Source organism: Micrasema longulum, unplaced genomic scaffold (assembly GCF_059751315.1).
Source record: "Micrasema longulum isolate JH-2025_06_02 unplaced genomic scaffold, ASM5975131v1 h1tg001434l, whole genome shotgun sequence".
NCBI classification, from domain to species: Eukaryota; Metazoa; Arthropoda; class Insecta; order Trichoptera; family Brachycentridae; genus Micrasema; species Micrasema longulum.
In genome coordinates, this window is record NW_028278620.1 from 227,416 (window position 1) to 240,203 (window position 12,788).

The window sequence follows — 12,788 nt, forward strand, 5'->3', positions numbered from 1 at the left end:
CCAGATAAAGAGAAAATCTTGACATGCCCAAATCTATCCACTTGAGAACTATTCAGTTTGTAATCCCTCGATTCTGATATGGGCTATTTAAATGTTACAAAAATCTTTTTAATGTTTATCAAAATTAATATGTCAGGTATTTTACATTATTTGACCTTTTAGTCATATTTGAAATTCTCAACTCACTCTTTGATGCGCCTGAACTACTGAGCTCAATAAAATTATATATTCAAACTAGAAACCTCAGACAAAACTTACTCTTTCATACTGATAACCATAGAACTAACTATGGTTTTCATTCCCCTATGCCTAGAATTCTTAGGTCTGCCAACAAACATACCAGTTTTGATTTCTTTGATAAAAAGTTGTATTTTTTCAAAAGATCACTGAATATTCAATTATAAACACCTCTCTCTCGCTTCCACTCCCACCAAGTCTACTATATACTATTGTGTCTTTCTACTTTCCTTTATAATAATTTTCCATGTATAAATATGTCCTTAAAAATGCCCATTGGGCGTATATATAAATAAATTATTAACAGAGATGGAGAACATTTTTGGGCAAACTAAAAGTATTGCTTGAAAAATTACATTCTGACCTCTTCCGTATTATGGCCGCACGGGAATATTTATTACTGGATACGCTAATTAAAAAAAAAAACATTGTAAAAAACTGGTTACGAAAGAGATATTAAGTTTTTGTTTTATTTCAGTCTTTTCACAAATAAGATGACGAATGATTATTTATATTTTTTTGCAGAGGTCAAGAATACGAAGCGTCATATGAATTCCCCACAGCGGAAGCCTTTTCAACAAAGAGTAAGATGTCTCGATCCATCAACCAAATAGCCAACATTGTTCAGCGACAACAACACGTCTCCAGCACTCAAAACTTGATGGCCAGCTCTGTGGTCAAGAGTCAGAATATCCTGAAGAGTGGCGGTTTAGATTCAAGGATCGGATCCGTCCACTCCTCGTTGAGTGACCTGAGTAAAAATAGCAGCTTGAAGAGCGAAGGTTTTGTTAATGGACTCGGCGGAAATTTGAATCAGCTGGACCGATTTTTGGGAGAGCTTTCGAGAATAATGGAGAAACAGGTAATATATATTTATTTATTTATCATATTATACACTTAAAATTATAACGCCTATGAAGTTGCCTTTGACGTCAAAATGCACTTAAATCGCCACTGCACGGTGCATTGCAACAACAAGAAATATTATTTTCACTGTTTTGGATTAAATAAACCGTATTACAGCTGCGCTACACTGCGCGACACTCCATACACAATTTTGACGCGAAGCGCCGCCGAAGTGCAATGTTGCTGTAGTGCTGTTTGACCTTAAATGTTTAACTAGGGTAAATAACCATGTACTAAGACAGTAAATAATATATCATTTCACTAGCCAAAAATGCAGCATGTAATATACATTTCAAAACAAAGATAAAAAAATAAAAATATTTTTAGACGAAAGTGGTTTCATAGTAAAAATAATAAAGGTCTCCAAAATTTTATCAACAAAAAAAAACACATTTCTTTTTTATTTAATTATCATTTAATTATACAGGTGTTATCGCTCTAATTTTCTTACCTCCTCTTTCAAAGTAGTAGCCGCTCGATTGTGGAATAATCTACCCACTAATGTTAGAGACGCCCCCTCCTTTATTTACGTTTAAGTCAAGATTGAAATGTCACTATCTAAATATTTAAATTGTTCCTTTGTTCTTCTTCTTTCCTTCCCATCCCCTCTCCTCTCTTCATAGTATAGTGTTAATTTTTTTTTATAAATTTTTATTTTGTTAATCTTTGTTTTTAATTTTTGTATAAAATGGTAAGATTCAATATGTCCATGTATTTATAATTTTCTCAAACTGAACGGTTTGGGTAGGTAGGAAGAAATTGCCTTAAGGCAATATGCCCCACCCTTATATGTATTTATATTGTATATGTATATAAAGTGTCAAAAAAATAATTATCACAGTGTGAGTGAGATAAGTAAATAATAATTCAGTCAGATGAATCTCACCTGCATCAATAAAGGTTTCATCTCTTTAAATTCACAAAAATAATCAATGGAGGAATTTAATAAATATGGATGTTCAGGCGTAGGCAAAATAGTGAATGCAATTTCTTTAACCATTTCTTTTCTTTTCTGAAAAATTTACATTTTGTAGATAATATGCTTTGTTAAAATGGTCCTCAATGAGGAATTCCAGCCCAACCCGGAATTAAATTTTAGAAATGTTTTCGTGTACACGTGAATATTTAAAAATTTTGGAGTAGGATGAAATATCTCAAAACTGCACGCAAAAATGAATAAAAAATGTTAAAAATAGTATTCATTTTTAAATCGTAAATAATGACGTCACTCCTTATATCTACGTGTAGTATTTCCGGTTTCCGCTTTAAAGCCCCCGCAACGTTTTGACCATAGAAAAAAAGAGTATAATTTGTATAATTTGACATTTCAACCAGAGATTGTGTCAACTTTCTAGGTTTTTATAAATCGAAACGTTTGTAAAAACAACCATAACATAGAAATGAGCAAATTACGATCAACTAAATGAAGTAATCAAAACAATATTCCATAGATTCTTGTCAGGTCAGTGAAAGTAAGAACCCCAACCGTTTCATGACGTCACTACTGAAAAGTGACACACTGATTACAGTCATTTGGCGCGGTACTTGATAAATGTAACTTTAAAAATCATATCTTTGTAAATAACGCACAAAAAATATATTTTTTTTGCTTAGTTAAATAGTGGAATTCCTCATTGCTGATTTTGAAGTAACCTAGTTGTTTAGACCTTTTATGAGCAGATTTCTGAAGATATTTTATTTTTCTATTTGGCCTAGATAGAAATACACTTTCTATCCCCAATTCAATTGTCGTCTGATATCATTAATATTTGTGCTCTCTTGTTGCAGATAAATCCTTCGGAAAAACTGACTTGGCAGAAGCTAAACGGATTTACAATACTAAATGAAATTCTTTCTACTGGTACCAACGAAAAGGAAAACTACACTGATATTTCTATGAAGTAAGTTTCGTATATTTTTTATTAATACAGTAAATCCTCAGTTTTACATTCCACAATTTTACATTTTACCGCTTTTCATGCCGAAATGTTCAAGTCCCATTTTTATTTTTACATTCTCATACAAATGGGGGTATTAGAAGCAAACTTTGAAATCTCCATTGAAGGAGTTGCTGAGATATTTGCGAAAAACTTTGGAAACAGAGTTGTATGATTTCTAATTATGCTTTACCAACTCAATGGAGAATGCTTAGTTTGCGGGTCCAGTAGTATAGTTGAACGTAGTTATGCAGAAGCAGCCAGTCCACAATTTTGAAAAAATGCGACATTGATGTTATCGGGTGCAGTAAGGTCCATTTTACGTTTTGCTAAAAACAACCAGACTGCTTTCATACAAAAAAAAACTGACAATGTTTGATTATGACCAAATGCTTGCAGACTGGCTGGATTTCCTCCCTAGGGAGTTGTTCATATTTAAATTCATTTCAACAGAGAGGGAAAACATTTTTGAGAAGGGAATATGGAAGTCTAGGCATTTACAGGACTTATGATCTGTTATTGGCTGGTTTAAGTGGCCACTTTACACACCGTGTAACAATCACCATTCTGCCTATGTTTGAACATCCACATTTTCTCAACTCATCCATCTGTGACTTTTGTGAAGTAAAAGAGCTGAAGAAGAAGTATAAAAATTGGAAAATTGTTTTCAGGCGTTGCCTAGCAGGTGATTTGGTTCAGCCGGATGAATCTCACCCACGTGATAAAGGTTTCAGCTCTTTTACTTCACAAAAGTCAACAGATGGAAGAGTTGAGGAAATGTGGATGTTCAAACATGGGCGTTACACAGTGTGTAAAGTGGCCACTTAAACCAGCCAATGACAGGTCATAAGCCCTGTAAATGCCTAGACTTCCATATTCCCTTCTCCTAAATGTTTTCCCTCTGTGTTGAAATAAATTTAAATAAAAAAAAACTGTATTAATCACCTTGTGAAATTGGTGTTGATCACATAAACGCCATTTCTCAATTTGCAGAAAACACCCTCAGTACTACAAAAATCTTACAGTACTTTAAAAATCAATAAAACTGGTCAAATACATAATTAAATTCTTGTTTGTAATATATAAAAAAAACTAATGTATTCATTGTTTATCATTTGTTAAAGTCAAAAACATTTCAACAGTTGTGTACATTCGATTATTCACTCTTTTCACAAAAGTGCTATTATCTCAGTTTAAATATTTCTATGGCCGGCTGCTTTCTGCATAACTACGTTCAATTGTAACATGTTTTTGCAAGATTTAGAGACGGTTTTGAATTACGCTATTATTTAGGTAGGTAGGTTTTTATGCACAGTTTATTTTGGCATCAATAACTAATTGCTGCTTATTAAAATGCATGTCTTGTTTGTTTTATATTTTTGTGCAACAACTATGGTGAAGGTGTATAATGGGTTTTGCATGTCGGTTTGCATGTTGGTTTAACTGGTGTCCTGACGAAGAGACGGGTTCGTCTCGAAACCGGTAGACAAGTTAGATAGAAAAGTCAGTAAGTGGTTATATACAAATATTTAATAACAATTTTTTTGTTTTTGTGGAGATTTCAAAGTTTGTTTCTGATACCCTCCAATATTTCCCCACATTTGTTTTTATATTTTTCATCACCCCAGTTTAGGGTTTAAAGATTTTCTAATATTATTGCGTTTTTTTTTCTATTTTGCGACCATAAAATAGATAGGTATCATTGCATTATACTAATAAATGTTTTTATTTTATTTTCTAGGACTCTCATAACGACCGGAAATCTCTACAGAATGGCGTGTCTAAATTGTCCCCAGAATAGTGATTATGTCATCTTATCAAACAAAATCATATGCCTCATTGATCTCATGCTACAAAGACTCCAGGTTAGTTGATATAATCCTACTCGATAAAAAATAATATGTTTTCTGGTCTCTGTATTATTAATGAAGTTAAATTAAGTGTTAAAGTAAAAAAATAATTAGGTATCAGAGATCGATCCATTTCATACGTATATTCCAAATCCAAACGATATGACATGGTAAATTTGGTGTGAATTGATATTTTAGCGGCTACTTTCAGGGGTGGGATTCTGAATGCTTTTGCGAGCGTAGTGCATATTTAGTATGTAAATATGTCCTAATAAAGCGTTCAGAATACCAGACCAGGTAAATCTCCTACTAAGTAGAGATCAGTCGGCCTGATAGTGAAATGATTAGTGTGTTGGTCAGCCATTAAATAAAACAAAAATATTATTTTGAGGCTACCGACAGAATTCACTAAGTCAACAGTCTTTATATATTTCAAATATTTTTAAAGATGTTGATTTCAAATTTTACGCCATGCCAAGAATAAAAAATACTCTTTCAAAGCTTTAAAAAAAATTAAAATAAATGAAAATTGTGGGAGAAATAATGCGTCAAAATAATAAAAACTTGTTTTATTGACTTAATGCATTCTGTCAGTAAAGCCTCGATATTAGAGGTCTTACTTATATACTCGGTACGAAGTTGCGCCTAGGCAAAGTAAAAGATACAGATGGGAATACCATCTTTATTATACTGGTAGAGTAAGGATAGGAATACCATTCTTATTCTACGCCTTTACCTAGGCGTAACTTTATACCGGGTTTATAAGCAAAACCCTATAGTCCTTAAAATATAGCTTGATTAGAAGGACAGCTGTCAAACGAATTTCATTAGTGATGGGAAATTACTGATCTCTGATCAAATCGATTTTATCAGTTATTTCACGCAATCATGAAACTCTGTTTCCGAAAATTAATATAAAAAACGAAAAACAAGCCTTTTATAGTGTGTTTAATATAATTGTTCACCAAAAACTGAGACATTTATACTTTTTTCATGAACAACATCAAATGAATTATTTTTTTATTCGATCAATTTACATTGATCAATTTGTCCCATCTCTAACGTTTTTGCAAAATGATGTAACCTTGTAAGAACGTCATTAATAATTAGGTTTATTTTAGTTTTTTTTACTTTTAAAGCTGATTTTATGTATTAATGTTGATTTATGTGTCAAGCATTGTATTAAAAAAATAAATTAACACGCCATATATGAATGATTTTTCGTGTGTCAATATAAATAACTCCTTTGACGTTACTACAAAGTTATGTCGTCACTTTTTCTGAGAAATGTCATTCTAATCCAGCTATATTTTAAGGACTGTAGCAATATATTTCCAAATATTTGAATTACTTCAAATTTTACACACATACCTTCTTTTGCAAAAATTAAGGCTCCCATTGTTTTTTTATCATAAAATTTGGGCTTTTCCTGAGCATTTCTCTGAGGCCTGCTGTATGGTGTCGTAGTAGTTCATTCCGGTGAGGAGATCTGGTAGCGGTAAACATCCTTTTAAATAATCTGGTATTATTTTTTCATAGTATTATTTGAGACATCTGTTGGTTGTTATGGGAAACATGTTATGTTTTTTAGTAGGAATCTGTAAACATTACAACTGATAATTTGAAGGCCGGTAGATGTCAGTAAAATGCTTATTTATGTTAAACTTTCAATGTTTAAAAAAAAAATAATGTAGATTAATTTAATTAAAAAATATGCATAGTAAATCATTAATATATTGTATAAATAAGGTTTGCAAACAATATATAAGGCATTCAGCGGATATACGTGGAAGAGCGATTTGATGAATCAGTCTTAATTTGTTGTAACAGAGAGGGAAAACATTTTTGAGAAGGGAATATGAAGTCAAGGCACTTACAGAGCTTATGACTTATCATTAGGTGGTTTAAGAGGCAACTTTACACACTGTGTAACATTCACCCACCATTCACATTTCCTTAACTCTTCCATTTGTTGACTTTTGTGAAGTAAAAGAGCTGAAACCTTTATTGATGTAGGTTAGATTCACCTGATTGAATTATTCCCTACTAGGCAACGCTTGAAAACACCTTTTCAAGTTTTATACTCCTCTTTATACCCGTTAGTTTTGGATGTTTAAACATAGGCGGAATGGTGAATGTTACACAGTGTGAAAAGTGGCCACTCAAACCAGCCATTGACAGTTCGTGGGCCCTGAAAATGCCTAGACTTCTATATTCCCCCCTCAAAATGTTTGATATCTGCCTAGGGAGTAAATCCAGTCTGTCTAGAAACATTAGGACACACTCAAAACATATATTTTGTTCAATTTTACAAATTGATGTGGACAATAGGAAAAAATCGCGTACTACGAATACCGATAAAAATATATGAAATGTATTAAGAATAGTTAATTGAATTTTCCAAATCGATATAGATATTGTGGAGAAATATTTTCGTATATAACTTTAAAAAAGAAAATATTAAAAAAATGTGTCACTTGAAAAACGCGACATGTTAGTCATTGATAGTTGTGACGACAAGATTCGTGACGATGCTATATGAAAATTTCGATGGTTTGGAAAAAAGCTAAAAATGAACATGAATCGTGACGTATTAGGGGCGTGGCCAATGGAATTACCGTTTTTGCGGGAATACAAAATTACAAATTTTATCATTTAATTTAATTATTAATTTAGCTTTTTTTTTTACTGGACGGTATTTCATAGACCCTTTTTACTGTTAAAGTGAAAAAAAAATTTTTCGCACAATATCACCGTATTTTTAACAGTGAATTTTTGGGGTACCTTCGATTTTTTAGAAATATTTGAAAAGAACGATTGTACTGACGCATAGACAGAGAATAATAAAATCCAAAAATGTCGGACATTTTTGGACATTTGATGTTTTTAAAACGAATTCTTCAATTTTACGTTCGCGACTTCTTCTTTGCTCTAATTGCACTGGGCCACTATCTCTTTCAATATTTAATAAAAATAAATGTTAAAAATTGTTTACGGAAATTATTTTCGGATTACTAAAATAGAAGCTTTTAACCCGTGGCGCTATGATAATACTGGGAGTCTATATTCATTAATGAGAAAACGGTATCATATTTCACAATAAACAACGCGGCCGTGTGTAGATAGACGCGTAGCCAAGGGGTTAAAAATATTTATAGATACTATAGTACATTCATACATGACACACCCTACACCTTTAGGCGACTTCCGAAATGATAGTAAAATAATAAAAACAATACATAATCAACAAAGTTTTGAGTAAATCCTTACCGGATTAACGCGGCCTGATATTTCTTGAGGGATGGAAAACCACATTAATCCTTTTTGGTATTTGATGACACGAATCTGTGCAGGTGTAAAATAACCCATATTTCTCTCATTATTTTTATTTGATCGTTTATTTTTAATCTTGAAATAGGGCACACATAAACATATTCTTATGATCTTACATCTACATGTAGTTAACAATGTTTTGAGTATGTCCAAAAGTTTGCAGACTGGCTGGATTTCCTGGGAGTTATTTTTAGTTCTTCTTTATTTACATTTAAGTCAAGATTTAAATGTCACTATCTAAATATTTAAATTGTTCCTTTGTCCTTCTTCTTTCCTTCCCATCCCCTCTCCTCTCTTCATAGTATAGTGTTAATTTTTAAAAATATGTTTTTATCCTGTTAATCTTTCTTTTTTATTTTTGTATAAAATTGTAAGATTCAGTATGTCCATGTATTTATAATTTTCTCAAACTAAACGGTTTGGGTAGGTAGGAAGAAATTGCCTTACGGCAATATGCCCGCCCTGATATGTATATGTATATAAAGTGTCAAATAAATAAATAAAATAAAAGTTATTATGATCTAAATTTGCTGCTACAGAGCGCTGCCCTAGATCTTGTAAGTTCAATAGACCATTTTTAGAAAATCGACTTATGAATGCCAATATGTTCACTATCTTATTACGCGTTTTTCGTTACTAAATAGTATTTTCAGCAATTTTTAGTGCTAATCCCCACTTACTGATTTTACTTTAAAAACAAATAAAATGTCTTTTGAGAAATTTGCAAAATTGTCTATTGAACACACAGGAACTAGGGCAGCGAGAGGGTCAAACATTTTCGAGAATGGAATATGGAAGTCTAGGCGTTTACAGGGCTTATGACCTGTCGTTGGCTGATTAAAAAAAAAAAAAAAAATATTATTAAATTTTTCGTAGTTTTTTTTACAATATACATAAGAGGTAAAACAGAGTATTTAAAAAAAAGGATAATTACATAGCAATGAAACGCATATTAATAGTAAACAACAAAATCCCACAAAGGCATGTCCTGTTCGTGTGTATACAAGAAAATTTTAATATATAGACAGTTATAATATTTTTGTGTAACATAAGAAAGAGAAAATAAAATATTCTTTATGTTTAAGTAGTCACTTTACACACTGTGTAACATTCACCATTCTGCCTATGTTTAAACATCTACATTTCCTCTACTCTTCTATCTGTCGACTTTTGTGAAGTAAAATAGCTGAAACCTTTATCATGCGGGTGAGATTCATCCGGCTGAACCAATTCACCTACTAGGCAACGCCTGAAAACAATTTTCCTTTTTTTATACTTCTTCTTTACCAGTTAGTTGATTCAACGATGTTTTGAGTATGTCCAAATGTTTGCAGACTGGCTGGATTTCCTCCCTAGGGAGTTATTCAGATCTTGCCCAGACTTCTATATTCTCTTCTCAAAGATGTTTTCCTCTGCTGCAACAAATTTAGATCTACATAAAACGACTTAATTGTAAAAAATAACTTAATTAATTTGTTATAACTTTAAAAATAATTTAATTTGGCTTTTTTTTTAGTCTGGCTGACCTGACTGAAATATGCATTTTGCAGAAAACAGCCAGATACCTCGTTCAAACTTTGAATGTATGAAGTGACATTCTGTATGGAAACATATTTTTTGAAAAGAGAACTAGATTTCTGGAGGCATTAATCTTCTCGTTAGCGTAAGATACCGTAAGATTTTTCTAGTGCTGTGGATGTTTTCTGCAAATGTATTTTTTGTTTTTAATATCTAGCTTCTACAGCTTATTTTTTTATTAATTTTTTTTAAACCTTATTTTATTTCTTTTTATTGTATTTTTTGAAATTTATGTTGTTTATACACTCATCTTTTTATTTTTATTTTTATACCAACTATATATCTTAATTTTTTTATTTTTATTTTATAAACGTTTTTGTACATTACGAAATAGTTCAATGCATACATAAAACAAAAAAAATAATACTAAAATTTAAATATACAAAAATGGTGAAATAAAAATACCCAGCAATTATAGAGAAAGAATGCTATCCTCTCTGAACTTTTTTTCACTAATATGAAAGATGTCAATATCCGAAGAGATACGGTTGAGTAAAGACATTGCTCTTCCTACTGGCATTACCATCGGCAGGTTGGTTCTGCAAGCAGGAAGATAAAGCAGCTTAAGCTGTCTATGTCTAAGGTAGTCATTAGGAACATAAAGAAAAATACTCTCCAGTACACCTATGTTGATCGTAATACCACGGATCAATCGGAAAAAAATACTTAAGCAAGTATGCATTTCTTATTTTCTCTAAACTATTGTAGCCAAGCATTCCCAGTATGAAGTCAGACGGGTACAACCACGGATAATATCCGCACTTTCTTAAGTAAAGATACCTCAGAAATTACTTCTGAACCATCTCCAGCATAAGAGAGCACTGTTCCTATCTTTTATTTCTTTATTTTGTATTTTTTTAAATTTATATTGTTTACATACTCATCTTCTTTTTTATATCTACCCAAATATTTCAATTTTGGCAGCCATTTTCAACGAGTTGTAAATAACTCACTATTAGAAATTTGGAAATAAAACTGCGGTAGAGTGGCGTTCGAACCTCGGACTTCTGATCCGTGAGTCCGCAACACTAACCACGGGGCCACAACCCTCTTTTATCTTTTATTGATTTAGATTGTATTTTTTAAATTTTATGTTCTTTTTATACTCACCTTCACGTAACAAAAAATGATCAAGATACGCTGCGATTCGTTTACAAATTCAGTGCCCTATGCACTATTAGGTGCGGAAAGGGAATGATCATGATAATATACTCATGTTTTATATAATTTCCTTGTATGTAAAAGCCTTATGGGCGTGAAAAATTAATAAAATTAAAAAAGAGAAATGCCGTTTTTGCGATCAACACTACTTTCACAAGGGGATTATTACATTTTTTTTGTACGAAAGCGGCCTGGCTGTTTTTAGCAGAGCATAGAATCGACCTTACTGCACCCGATAACACAAATATTTAATTTTTTCAAAATTGTGGACTGTCTGCTTTATGCCTAACGACGTTCACTTTTCATTACTGTTCACATGCAAGTTTCGTACCTCACCCCGTTCGCGTAAGCGTCGTTGTAAGTTTGGGTTGTAAAAATTAACGACCGAAAATTTTCAATCAATTTTATTTCTATTGCCTATCCGGCTCAAATATTACTCTTAGCCGAAGTTCGATTTCACGATTGGCAATGTTCTTTTTACGCGCATACACGAGTATGCTACAGTGATTACGTCTAAAATTTGCTCAATTTTTTTTTCTTGTTTATTTGTTTTGTTCTGATGTTGTTATATTTGTTTGTGTCCGGGCGAACGAGGAATTCAGTTCATAACCCCACCGTGTATTCACGGAGACTGGACCGCTGTGCACGTGCAAACCACGAGCCCACTGCGTGATATCGCATGATTGGCTCATTCCACACCACGGCAAAATTTACTCGGCATGATAAATACAGCACGGTGGATCAATATTTATTGTTTAACAATTATTTACTTATTTAATGTCTGTAGCATAATTAAAAATAACTATCGACGTGCTTAAAAACATGCTGAGCATTTGAGCGATCACAATGAACAATAATGAACTTGCTTAAGTTATTGCGGTCATAAGTCAACGCGTGTGTAATCTCTAAGTCGACGCTCGTGTCGGTTTGTTTTTTGTTTTCCTCGTAAATAAATACAGTTCAGAAAAAATACAGAATAGCAAAAGAGTATCTAATACAAAAGAGTGAAAATTAAATTACAGTTACTATGGCGACTGCTTTTCTTGACATTTGAATTCCTCTTTACGTGTAATGTCACTGAACTCCTAAACGGCTTAACCGATTTACGTACGGTTTTCAGCGAAATGTAGATCTTTGCGCTGCGCGTGTTTGTAGGTATTAAACTTTTCAATCAAATCTGTAAAAAAAAAGACCGACCTACCGGGGTTGAATTTGACGCAAATGCATCTACAAAAAAATGAAAGGATGTTGTTTTTAGTGTTTAAAAAAAGTTTGTTTTTGAATGTTTACCAACAGCATTCGCTTTTAATGGATCCCAATCAGGGCCTCGATTATGATAGAAAGTTAAATTTTATCTACTTAGTAAAATTAAGTTTTCTCTATGATAAATGGAATATGGTTACAATTTTTATTTCTTAACATGTTCACTTACAGGTTACCGACGAAGATACTTTGAATTTTCATACAGATATACACACTTTCGTACATAAATATCGATATAAGTTTTTACCGTCTCAGTGTATAACGGTGAAGATAACCGTTCATAATCGCGGCCTTGATTCTTTCCTTGCATTCCTTATTATTTCTTCCCACTTATTTATTTTTACTGGATTTTTGGTAACACTTAAATCATATTAACTGACATTCAATTCATTTTTGAAAATCATATTCATAAATAAAGTGCACCCCTGTTGGTGAGAAGAGTCGAGTTTGACATATGCAAAAATAATTCTATATTTGAAAATGTATTATTTTTAGTTTGCGAATTCAATCATAAACAAGTTAG

General features: G+C 32.2%; 1 protein-coding gene across 2 annotated transcripts in view; it reads left to right on the top strand.

The window, feature by feature from the left end:
• The window catches only part of LOC148275389 (uncharacterized), a 57,662-nt gene that overhangs the window by 31,517 nt on the left and 13,357 nt on the right, over positions 1-12,788 (top strand). For both annotated transcript variants that reach the window (XM_088235776.1, XM_088235777.1), the window contains 3 exons: positions 763-1,099; positions 2,932-3,044; positions 4,822-4,945. In XM_088235776.1, coding sequence (XP_088091902.1) covers positions 763-1,099; positions 2,932-3,044; positions 4,822-4,945 — 574 coding nt within the window. The remainder of the gene's footprint in view (positions 1-762; positions 1,100-2,931; positions 3,045-4,821; positions 4,946-12,788) is intronic.